Raw genomic sequence first — 12630 nt, forward strand, 5'->3', positions numbered from 1 at the left:
CTGACATTATAAAACAGCACCCAGGTGGGCCACTGGATGGTTGTATGTTTATTAGGGCTGCAACTAAGTAATGTTTATATTCATAATACATTTTAAAATATATAGATTATATTCATGGTACATTTGACAGTGACAGATACAGTGTAGCCTACACAAATTGCAAGTATCATAGTGTTTATAGCAGATGCTAATTTGCAAAACCCATCCCAGGGCTTTTGAGAAAATAAGAGATTCATTTAAAACATGTTTTTGATAAATCTACATGTGATTAATTTAGACTATAAAATAATGGTATGGAAAGAGAAGAGAAATAATTAAGTACAAACACACACCTTGAGATTGCTTATATGTTTACCCAGCAGGCAATAACATTATTTTCCTTTTATAATATGGAACATGGACATACATTCACATTTTGGTGTAGTCATAAATAACATGATAGCAATCGCTTGATCGCTAAACTGATTATTTGATTACTACCATAATAATAATTTGATTCATTGTCTGTCGATCGATGAGGATGTCTCCATTGTTGACAGGACATTCATCACACTCAAGTCAATTAACAGATTGGTATTGTGAATGCAACCTCATGGAGCTTCAAGTATTTCATTCTCCCCACCACTGACTGGCCTCCAAAGCCTTGCCTATATGTGACATATCTATGTCTGCACTTGTTTGTACATTTGTATGCATGGTAGCTGTGTGAATGCATCCCATGGCCTAATACTGTATGCACAGCCTGAATATTTTTTATCCAAAAGTGGAAGCACATGTGAGGCCATGGCATTATTTTTAAACAGTTGGTTAAGGTCTCTTTATTGTCTCCGCCAGGCCGAAAGGCATGGCGAGAGAGTATGTTTTGCCCCCTGTCCGTCCGTCCGTGTGTCCGTCCGTCCGTGTGTCCGTCCGTCCGTCCGTCCATGTGTCCGTCATTCTGTCATTTTGTGTACAGCTAATCTCCGGCACCGTTGGCTTGATCGCAGCAAAACTGTGCATACACACTCCCTGGATGCCAGAGCAGAACCTCTGCCCCAAATTTTTCAAATTAGCCTTTTATAGCGCCACCAGGAGGCCTCTTTTTGCAAAACACATTTCTTGACAGTACTCCTACAGATTTTATCCAAACATCACGCAAATCAGTACACAGTATCTCTATAGTCATGTGATCAACACAGATCTGTCCAATTTTCCATATTTCATCCTGATTGGCTAAGGTTGGCTTCCAAAGTTTGCAGGATTGCTCCGTTTTCAACAAAATGCCTCAAATCATGAACGCAGCTTGCGATTCCCGTGAGATTTCACGCGCACATTCCCATTAGGCCGAGGAAGAAATGCCACTTGAAAATGTTCAAATCAGCCTCATGGTGGCGCTATAAATGGACGATTTGTGTTTTTAACTATAACTGCACCGATCTGCATGAAACTTTGCACGCACACTCCCTAGAGGCCAAGGAAAAACAACTGACCTGCATTTTTCACATTTGGCTTTCATAGCGCCACCAGGAGGCCGACTTATGTAAAACACATTTTTTGATATTAAGCCTTCAGAATTTATCCAAATTTCACGCACATCGGTACACTTGATCTCTATAGTCATGTGATCACGATGGATCTTTAAAAATGTTCATATTCCATCCTGATTAGCTAACATTGACATCTAAAGTTTGCAGGAGTGGCCCGTTTTGAACAAAATGCCACAAATCATGAATGCAGCGTCCGATTGTGGTGACACTTTGCACGCACATTCGCACTACATTGAAGAACAAATGCCACCCTTTTAACATTGCCCTATTATAGCGCCACCAGGAGGCCAATTTTGCAACACTTTTCTTTTTTATTATTACTTCTACAAATTCAAACATCATGCAAATCGGTACACATATAGTCAAGTGATCAAGATGGTTCCGTCCAATTTTTCATATTCCATCCTGATTGGCTAATTCCGAACATTGCTGCCCCACGATAACCTACCTGACCTGGCGGAGACCTGTGCTCCGAGGAGCACTTTTTCTAGTTTACATATGTAGTATCACCCTCTGTCACATTGGCAGGAGCAAGTATTGATATAATGAGAGTCCCATTATGAAAAATGGAACTGGAACTGGAATGGAAATGACCCCGGGACGTTGTGATTACAAGACTGTCATACAGACCGGCTAAAAAGCTACTAGCAGGAATGGTCCCGGTATCGGTGCCACTGCAACACATTAATGTGTCTTTGTGTGTCTTTCAGGTGATAGAAAAGCCTTCTACTTGCGCGGTAAGGCCCACATGGAGGTGTGGAACGAGGCAGAGGCTCGACAGGACTTCAGCCGTGTGCTTGACATGGACCCTGGCATGAAGAAGACTGTCAAGAGAGACTTGAATGTACTCAACATGCGCATGCAAGAGAAGAACCAGGAGGATAAATTGAAATACAAGGGCATGTTCTGAGCAGGAAAGCCAGACTAATGACGTGTTGATGATACTAGTGGTGACAAAAGCAAAACAAATATACCAATAGTGGTCAGCTACATTGCTGCAGAGTCGCTGTTGAATTGGAGCTGGAGCAGAACTTTTGCTACAAGTGTCTTTTAGGGGTGTAAAATGCATTGATGCATTAATCGATTTTGGTGACGATTGAACAGCAATGATTTTGAATGTTAGAATAGATTAGAAATCAATAGTTTTTTGGACAATGTAAAATGTAACAAATGAAATATGACACTTCTTGAAATGTCATATACCTGGTATGTCATTTTTATTGTCTATATTCCACGAGATTTGTGAATTTGAAACTCTGTCAAAGTGTGACATGTCATGATGTATTAGATCATTTACTAAACTTAAAGAATCATAATTAAATCAAATCATTGTAAGGTCAGAGATTGCCACCCCTGATTGTTTTGTAATTGTGTAATTATAATTGTGACTTCTGAAATCAAATAAACAAGCTGCACCCTCTGACTTGTAATTACATAACATGTCCACAAAGTGGTGCTGTCCCCATAATGATCTCTCTGAGTCATCTGGGTAAAACGTTATTGAGATAGTAGTTGCATGTTGCAAGGAGTTGCATTGTGGACCGGCCTTTACACCGGCACATCTGGACGATACAGAACTTTGAAATGGGAAACTGTTTGGTATAGTAGAAGCTTTGTAGAAGCCATTGCGGGTGAAGGGACGTTTTTTGTGTATACTGGGGACTTACATGTATTGTCTTGGTGGTATGTTATGTGTTATTATGTTGTTCTATGCTATATGGTTATGTGTTTTTCTATTGAACAGACTGCGAAGATGAATATCCCTGAGGGGACAATAAAGACATTATTATTATTATTATTATTAAGAGTCTGTAGCCTGCCTCTGGGTACCAGGAAACCGCTGACAATGGAGTGCATTTGCAGCCAGGACTACTTTAGGTGGCTGTGTGCAGTATGTTTGTGCACAAAATGTATCAGGTTGTTTGTATTACATTATGCTGAGAGTTCAGTTTCAGGGAACCCCCAGTTCTGTATTTCCACTATACCACTACACTTCCATTAATACTGTATAGGCAACAGTACAGTACAGCACAGCACATCATCACCAGGGGATTGGAGCCACAACACACAGACACTGATGCACCAATGTAATGATTAAGAAAATCAACAAAAAATAACATTACATAAGTCATTAATCATTACAGGTTTCCAGGACATGCTTGCTGGCAATGTAGTGTGCATAGCCTAAACTGGTAACTGCTGCAACTATAGGCCTATAGCAATATGTCAAGCGGTAATACCCCGGCACATCTGGGCGACATCACTCCAGACGAGGTGTGCCAAAGGATGGGGTTTGGTTAATCAGTCAAATCTAATACAACCTACCGTCTTACATATATGGCATAAATGTCATGCATCACGCTAATATTGGTTTATGGCAATATTTGCTTACAGACTGACATCATGACAATGTGGTGAAGAACTTTGAGACTTTGCAACGGTAACCACCTCCAACGCAGACAAGAACAAGGAATTGATGGTGGACTACTGGACGAGCAAGAGGGTTCCTCCGGTCCCTAGCACCATATTTGGGGAGGTGGTACAGATTGTGGACAACTTTGAGTTCCTGGCAGTGCACCTGAACAGGTTACTGGACTGGTCTGACAACTCAGATACCCTCTACAGCTAGGGTTGGAGCAGGCTGTTCTTTCTGAGAAGGCTCAACCTCAAGTCCCTCGGGGTGTGCAACAAGATGCTGCAGATGTCTTATCTTACAAACAGCCTGTCATGGCCAACCCCTCTCACCTCTTCCACAAGGAGATAAAGGGGCAATTGAGCAAGAGGGGAAACGACAGATTCATCTTCCCGGAGGAACTCTGAGACTGTCCTTTGTGCAGGTAGCCATTGATTGATTGATTGATTGATTGATTGATTGATTGATTGATTGATTGATTGATTGATTGAATACTTTATTGGTCAGAAATGTAAACAGCATGTGGTACAGTAAGACATTAAAGCTAAAAGGATAACACAAAAAAGTCCTGGGGACTTGTTTCCATTGTGGTCCTATGTAATTCAATTCATCAACATAGCATAAAAAATGTACAGAATAATACATGTCTCCAACCAAATACAAACACTATACAAAAGAGATGGGAAAATTACATTTAACTCCACTTGTGGTCTCCTGATAGATGTTTTTTTTTCAGGCCAATTTAGAAAGAAACCAGTGTTACACATCTTAGTGGATGGTGCCAGGGCATTCCACATTTTGGTGGCAGAGTAGTATGAGGGTATTGTGGGCACTGTCTCTTTGACTATCTGAAATACCATGAGGATATGCAAGGAGAAACGCGATTGCCACTCTCTTCCGTCAATTAGACTAATAACTCTGGAGTAACACCCAGTATACTTGCACAGAGACTATTGTAATGTCAACAGTGTATTCTATTACACAGTTGTTATACTGATAATGTTGACTCTGTATTCATATCAGTGTCTTATGTTGATGTTGTAATGACACAGTGATTGTATTTGCTTATGCATAGTGCATGGGAAACCTGCAGAAAAAGACTCGATCTCCACATAAACTATTAAGTAAGACTCCTTAGACAGAGACTAAGAAAATAGTATTTATTTTATTCTAACATGCTCATAAAGAGCTCTGTGCTCAAAGTGAGGGGTGCACTTCAGTGCAGGATACTGTAATGACACTGTGATTGTGTATATTCTGTTTCTGTATAGTGCAGGGATAGAGTGTATACCCTGTTCATTGTTGATGGTGGTTTGTTCTTCTTTTGACTCAGAGTCAGGACATCTGGAGGTGCAGGAATGTCCGAATAAATCTATCAGAAGTTCTGAATGCCGTCAAAATGTAGTTATTTCACCTCCCGTTTCGATAAAACGTTGGACATCGGAAGGAGCATGTATTAAGTGCTTTACTTCATTCACAGCTGTTACCAATGATACTGATAAATGTTGTGTTCCATTCTGGTCAAAAAGAGTCAGAGTGCTGATATTGCATGTTCACTGTAAAGGCTCTGCAACACTAGATGGAACAGAGCCTTAATTTAATCCGTATCATTGTTAACACCTGTGAAGGAAGTAGCTAAATTTCTTGCCAATATGGCTGCCGTGAATAGAGCGTATTTTGCTAAAATGTATGGAACATTAAAAGGGAACAGATAGATAGAGAAATGCTTTTGAGTCATGGAAGAAAAATTGAATTGAAAAGAAATAGTAGTAACAACAGACAAAGCTGAGATATTATACTGTACATTCAAAATGTAGTCTTGGATTTAGCAGGTACAACATGGGGCCAAAGACAACGCCTAATTTGTACAATTGTTACAAAACCTGTGGATGACCATCATTTTGGGCATAAGAAGAAGTTGAAGGATAAATGTAGGTCTGATAATGACGTGCATGTTCAAATCATTATTGTCAAATGTTTTTTCTTTTTCTTTTTTTAAGGGTACTTAGGCATCAGGGGCAAAGGGGTAGGTGCTCAAGCCCCTCAGCCCCCCTGCCCTGCATGTGCCTGTGGTGTTACACACCACAAATAGCTGATCTAGAAGATCACAAAGCATCACGTCATTGAGCATACATTTGTCATATAACAGTGTGTATGTATCCTCAGGAGAAGGCCTGGGCGACGCCATGGATGAAGCTTGAGAAGATTGGAAACACTTTGACTCTCAACTACTGCCAGTGTCTGCTGCACATGGAAGAATATTATGAAATCATTGAGCACACTACTGACATTATAAAACAGCACCCAGGTGGGCCACTGGATGGTTGTATGTTTATTAGGGCTGCAACTAAGTAATGTTTATATTCATAATACATTTTAAAATATATAGATTATATTCATGGTACATTTGACAGTGACAGATACAGTGTAGCCTACACAAATTGCAAGTATCATAGTGTTTATAGCAGATGCTAATTTGCAAAACCCATCCCAGGGCTTTTGAGAAAATAAGAGATTCATTTAAAACATGTTTTTGATAAATCTACATGTGATTAATTTAGACTATAAAATAATGGTATGGAAAGAGAAGAGAAATAATTAAGTACAAACACACACCTTGAGATTGCTTATATGTTTACCCAGCAGGCAATAACATTATTTTCCTTTTATAATATGGAACATGGACATACATTCACATTTTGGTGTAGTCATAAATAACATGATAGCAATCGCTTGATCGCTAAACTGATTATTTGATTACTACCATAATAATAATTTGATTCATTGTCTGTCGATCGATGAGGATGTCTCCATTGTTGACAGGACATTCATCACACTCAAGTCAATTAACAGATTGGTATTGTGAATGCAACCTCATGGAGCTTCAAGTATTTCATTCTCCCCACCACTGACTGGCCTCCAAAGCCTTGCCTATATGTGACATATCTATGTCTGCACTTGTTTGTACATTTGTATGCATGGTAGCTGTGTGAATGCATCCCATGGCCTAATACTGTATGCACAGCCTGAATATTTTTTATCCAAAAGTGGAAGCACATGTGAGGCCATGGCATTATTTTTAAACAGTTGGTTAAGGTCTCTTTATTGTCTCCGCCAGGCCGAAAGGCATGGCGAGAGAGTATGTTTTGCCCCCTGTCCGTCCGTCCGTGTGTCCGTCCGTCCGTGTGTCCGTCCGTCCGTCCGTCCATGTGTCCGTCATTCTGTCATTTTGTGTACAGCTAATCTCCGGCACCGTTGGCTTGATCGCAGCAAAACTGTGCATACACACTCCCTGGATGCCAGAGCAGAACCTCTGCCCCAAATTTTTCAAATTAGCCTTTTATAGCGCCACCAGGAGGCCTCTTTTTGCAAAACACATTTCTTGACAGTACTCCTACAGATTTTATCCAAACATCACGCAAATCAGTACACAGTATCTCTATAGTCATGTGATCAACACAGATCTGTCCAATTTTCCATATTTCATCCTGATTGGCTAAGGTTGGCTTCCAAAGTTTGCAGGATTGCTCCGTTTTCAACAAAATGCCTCAAATCATGAACGCAGCTTGCGATTCCCGTGAGATTTCACGCGCACATTCCCATTAGGCCGAGGAAGAAATGCCACTTGAAAATGTTCAAATCAGCCTCATGGTGGCGCTATAAATGGACGATTTGTGTTTTTAACTATAACTGCACCGATCTGCATGAAACTTTGCACGCACACTCCCTAGAGGCCAAGGAAAAACAACTGACCTGCATTTTTCACATTTGGCTTTCATAGCGCCACCAGGAGGCCGACTTATGTAAAACACATTTTTTGATATTAAGCCTTCAGAATTTATCCAAATTTCACGCACATCGGTACACTTGATCTCTATAGTCATGTGATCACGATGGATCTTTAAAAATGTTCATATTCCATCCTGATTAGCTAACATTGACATCTAAAGTTTGCAGGAGTGGCCCGTTTTGAACAAAATGCCACAAATCATGAATGCAGCGTCCGATTGTGGTGACACTTTGCACGCACATTCGCACTACATTGAAGAACAAATGCCACCCTTTTAACATTGCCCTATTATAGCGCCACCAGGAGGCCAATTTTGCAACACTTTTCTTTTTTATTATTACTTCTACAAATTCAAACATCATGCAAATCGGTACACATATAGTCAAGTGATCAAGATGGTTCCGTCCAATTTTTCATATTCCATCCTGATTGGCTAATTCCGAACATTGCTGCCCCACGATAACCTACCTGACCTGGCGGAGACCTGTGCTCCGAGGAGCACTTTTTCTAGTTTACATATGTAGTATCACCCTCTGTCACATTGGCAGGAGCAAGTATTGATATAATGAGAGTCCCATTATGAAAAATGGAACTGGAACTGGAATGGAAATGACCCCGGGACGTTGTGATTACAAGACTGTCATACAGACCGGCTAAAAAGCTACTAGCAGGAATGGTCCCGGTATCGGTGCCACTGCAACACATTAATGTGTCTTTGTGTGTCTTTCAGGTGATAGAAAAGCCTTCTACTTGCGCGGTAAGGCCCACATGGAGGTGTGGAACGAGGCAGAGGCTCGACAGGACTTCAGCCGTGTGCTTGACATGGACCCTGGCATGAAGAAGACTGTCAAGAGAGACTTGAATGTACTCAACATGCGCATGCAAGAGAAGAACCAGGAGGATAAATTGAAATACAAGGGCATGTTCTGAGCAGGAAAGCCAGACTAATGACGTGTTGATGATACTAGTGGTGACAAAAGCAAAACAAATATACCAATAGTGGTCAGCTACATTGCTGCAGAGTCGCTGTTGAATTGGAGCTGGAGCAGAACTTTTGCTACAAGTGTCTTTTAGGGGTGTAAAATGCATTGATGCATTAATCGATTTTGGTGACGATTGAACAGCAATGATTTTGAATGTTAGAATAGATTAGAAATCAATAGTTTTTTGGACAATGTAAAATGTAACAAATGAAATATGACACTTCTTGAAATGTCATATACCTGGTATGTCATTTTTATTGTCTATATTCCACGAGATTTGTGAATTTGAAACTCTGTCAAAGTGTGACATGTCATGATGTATTAGATCATTTACTAAACTTAAAGAATCATAATTAAATCAAATCATTGTAAGGTCAGAGATTGCCACCCCTGATTGTTTTGTAATTGTGTAATTATAATTGTGACTTCTGAAATCAAATAAACAAGCTGCACCCTCTGACTTGTAATTACATAACATGTCCACAAAGTGGTGCTGTCCCCATAATGATCTCTCTGAGTCATCTGGGTAAAACGTTATTGAGATAGTAGTTGCATGTTGCAAGGAGTTGCATTGTGGACCGGCCTTTACACCGGCACATCTGGACGATACAGAACTTTGAAATGGGAAACTGTTTGGTATAGTAGAAGCTTTGTAGAAGCCATTGCGGGTGAAGGGACGTTTTTTGTGTATACTGGGGACTTACATGTATTGTCTTGGTGGTATGTTATGTGTTATTATGTTGTTCTATGCTATATGGTTATGTGTTTTTCTATTGAACAGACTGCGAAGATGAATATCCCTGAGGGGACAATAAAGACATTATTATTATTATTATTATTAAGAGTCTGTAGCCTGCCTCTGGGTACCAGGAAACCGCTGACAATGGAGTGCATTTGCAGCCAGGACTACTTTAGGTGGCTGTGTGCAGTATGTTTGTGCACAAAATGTATCAGGTTGTTTGTATTACATTATGCTGAGAGTTCAGTTTCAGGGAACCCCCAGTTCTGTATTTCCACTATACCACTACACTTCCATTAATACTGTATAGGCAACAGTACAGTACAGCACAGCACATCATCACCAGGGGATTGGAGCCACAACACACAGACACTGATGCACCAATGTAATGATTAAGAAAATCAACAAAAAATAACATTACATAAGTCATTAATCATTACAGGTTTCCAGGACATGCTTGCTGGCAATGTAGTGTGCATAGCCTAAACTGGTAACTGCTGCAACTATAGGCCTATAGCAATATGTCAAGCGGTAATACCCCGGCACATCTGGGCGACATCACTCCAGACGAGGTGTGCCAAAGGATGGGGTTTGGTTAATCAGTCAAATCTAATACAACCTACCGTCTTACATATATGGCATAAATGTCATGCATCACGCTAATATTGGTTTATGGCAATATTTGCTTACAGACTGACATCATGACAATGTGGTGAAGAACTTTGAGACTTTGCAACGGTAACCACCTCCAACGCAGACAAGAACAAGGAATTGATGGTGGACTACTGGACGAGCAAGAGGGTTCCTCCGGTCCCTAGCACCATATTTGGGGAGGTGGTACAGATTGTGGACAACTTTGAGTTCCTGGCAGTGCACCTGAACAGGTTACTGGACTGGTCTGACAACTCAGATACCCTCTACAGCTAGGGTTGGAGCAGGCTGTTCTTTCTGAGAAGGCTCAACCTCAAGTCCCTCGGGGTGTGCAACAAGATGCTGCAGATGTCTTATCTTACAAACAGCCTGTCATGGCCAACCCCTCTCACCTCTTCCACAAGGAGATAAAGGGGCAATTGAGCAAGAGGGGAAACGACAGATTCATCTTCCCGGAGGAACTCTGAGACTGTCCTTTGTGCAGGTAGCCATTGATTGATTGATTGATTGATTGATTGATTGATTGATTGATTGATTGATTGATTGATTGAATACTTTATTGGTCAGAAATGTAAACAGCATGTGGTACAGTAAGACATTAAAGCTAAAAGGATAACACAAAAAAGTCCTGGGGACTTGTTTCCATTGTGGTCCTATGTAATTCAATTCATCAACATAGCATAAAAAATGTACAGAATAATACATGTCTCCAACCAAATACAAACACTATACAAAAGAGATGGGAAAATTACATTTAACTCCACTTGTGGTCTCCTGATAGATGTTTTTTTTTCAGGCCAATTTAGAAAGAAACCAGTGTTACACATCTTAGTGGATGGTGCCAGGGCATTCCACATTTTGGTGGCAGAGTAGTATGAGGGTATTGTGGGCACTGTCTCTTTGACTATCTGAAATACCATGAGGATATGCAAGGAGAAACGCGATTGCCACTCTCTTCCGTCAATTAGACTAATAACTCTGGAGTAACACCCAGTATACTTGCACAGAGACTATTGTAATGTCAACAGTGTATTCTATTACACAGTTGTTATACTGATAATGTTGACTCTGTATTCATATCAGTGTCTTATGTTGATGTTGTAATGACACAGTGATTGTATTTGCTTATGCATAGTGCATGGGAAACCTGCAGAAAAAGACTCGATCTCCACATAAACTATTAAGTAAGACTCCTTAGACAGAGACTAAGAAAATAGTATTTATTTTATTCTAACATGCTCATAAAGAGCTCTGTGCTCAAAGTGAGGGGTGCACTTCAGTGCAGGATACTGTAATGACACTGTGATTGTGTATATTCTGTTTCTGTATAGTGCAGGGATAGAGTGTATACCCTGTTCATTGTTGATGGTGGTTTGTTCTTCTTTTGACTCACAGTTTTCATGTCGCTACCCTTGCTGTATCTTACTTCTCTTACTTCTCTTTACTTTCACTGCTGTGCTGCCTTTTCTGACTGAAGTTCCCCCATGGTGTGTGTGTGTGTGTGTGTGTGTGTGTGTGTGTGTGTGTGTGTGTGTGTGTGTGTGTGTGTGTGTGTGTGTGTGTGTGTGTGTGTGTGTGTGTGTGTGTGTGTGTGTGTGTGTGTGTGTGTGTGTGTGTGTGTGTGTGTGTGTGTGTGTGTGTGTGTGTGTGTGTGTGTGTGTGTGTGTGTGTCTATCTATGTATATATCAATCAATCAATCATGGCTATATACTTTGGCAAGTCATTCTGACAATGACAATTTAGGCCAATATATGCTTTGCTCCAAAGAAACCCAACTGCCCTCTGTCATGAACAATATTTCTACCTTTTGTCATTTGTGTTTGTCCTATGACCCACAAAGGACAGAACAGAACTGCATTCTGTACATACGGTATAGCAGCACTGTGTAAATAACACGGTTTTTAATGCTTAACTTCTCCAACCATCTCGCCTGCACATAAAATCGAACTTGCTGTTTGGGGCTAGCTATTAAGGAGCTTGTTTATCCAACAAAACATTTGATAACCCTGCTTTTTTATCAGCAATTTACACTTGGTTTACATGGCTAACATAATGAGCCCTGAGCAAAACAAATGCCATTCTGGTATTATCATAGCAACGTTTCTGTGTTATTTTAAATGTTAGGGCAGCACTGATAGACATGCATGCAACACACCAAGCAGGAATGGAAGCAGATAGACGTTGCAGTTATATAATGATGCACTGTAATAACCACCAGGGCACTCCCCAGCAACTGGCTTCCATGCATGAGCTGCTGCCTGCCTGGTGCTGATGTTGTGAGGAGAGGAAAGGGGGGCGGGGTGCATGGAGGAGGGTGTGTGATGGGGAGGGGAGGGGAGGGGAGGGGAGGGGGGGGGGGGGGGGGGGCGATGCGCGCCGCACTGCCCCGTTCCAAGCAGTGTTGCCATGTCCGCTTGTTACAAGCGACTTTGGGCTTCTTTTTCTGCAAAGTTGCTTGTTGAATATTGGTAGTTGCTGGTTGCGTTTTTTTGGGGCTTGTTTCTAAAGTGCAGTTGCTTGTGTGGGC

The 12630-nt window shown here is 41.0% G+C and overlaps 2 protein-coding genes across 2 annotated transcripts in view; both read left to right on the forward strand.

Annotated features, from left to right (window-relative positions):
- Positions 1–2525, forward strand: part of LOC308085863 (aryl-hydrocarbon-interacting protein-like 1) — a gene marked incomplete at its 5' end in the record, with an annotated part of 7613 nt that extends 5088 nt beyond the window's left edge. The window contains 2 exons of the mRNA XM_080429175.1: positions 1–24; positions 2237–2525. The exon at positions 1–24 is cut by the window's left edge and continues 118 nt beyond it. Coding sequence (XP_080285301.1) covers positions 1–24; positions 2237–2436 — 224 coding nt within the window. The 3' untranslated portion in view covers positions 2437–2525. The remainder of the gene's footprint in view (positions 25–2236) is intronic.
- A 1477-nt stretch (positions 2526–4002) lies between these two features.
- Positions 4003–8748, forward strand: LOC308085864 (aryl-hydrocarbon-interacting protein-like 1; the record flags this gene model as incomplete). The annotated part of the gene is made up of 4 exons (XM_080429176.1): positions 4003–4124; positions 5211–5289; positions 6106–6247; positions 8460–8748. The coding sequence occupies 4 exons, from the start codon at positions 4003–4005 to the stop codon at positions 8657–8659; spliced, it is 543 nt and encodes a 180-aa protein (XP_080285302.1). The 3' UTR covers positions 8660–8748.
- Between the last annotated feature and the right edge of the window lie 3882 nt (positions 8749–12630).

This window comes from Gymnoscopelus braueri (genome assembly GCF_963280865.1).
Source record: "Gymnoscopelus braueri genome assembly, chromosome: 5".
Taxonomy (NCBI): Eukaryota; Metazoa; Chordata; class Actinopteri; order Myctophiformes; family Myctophidae; genus Gymnoscopelus; species Gymnoscopelus braueri.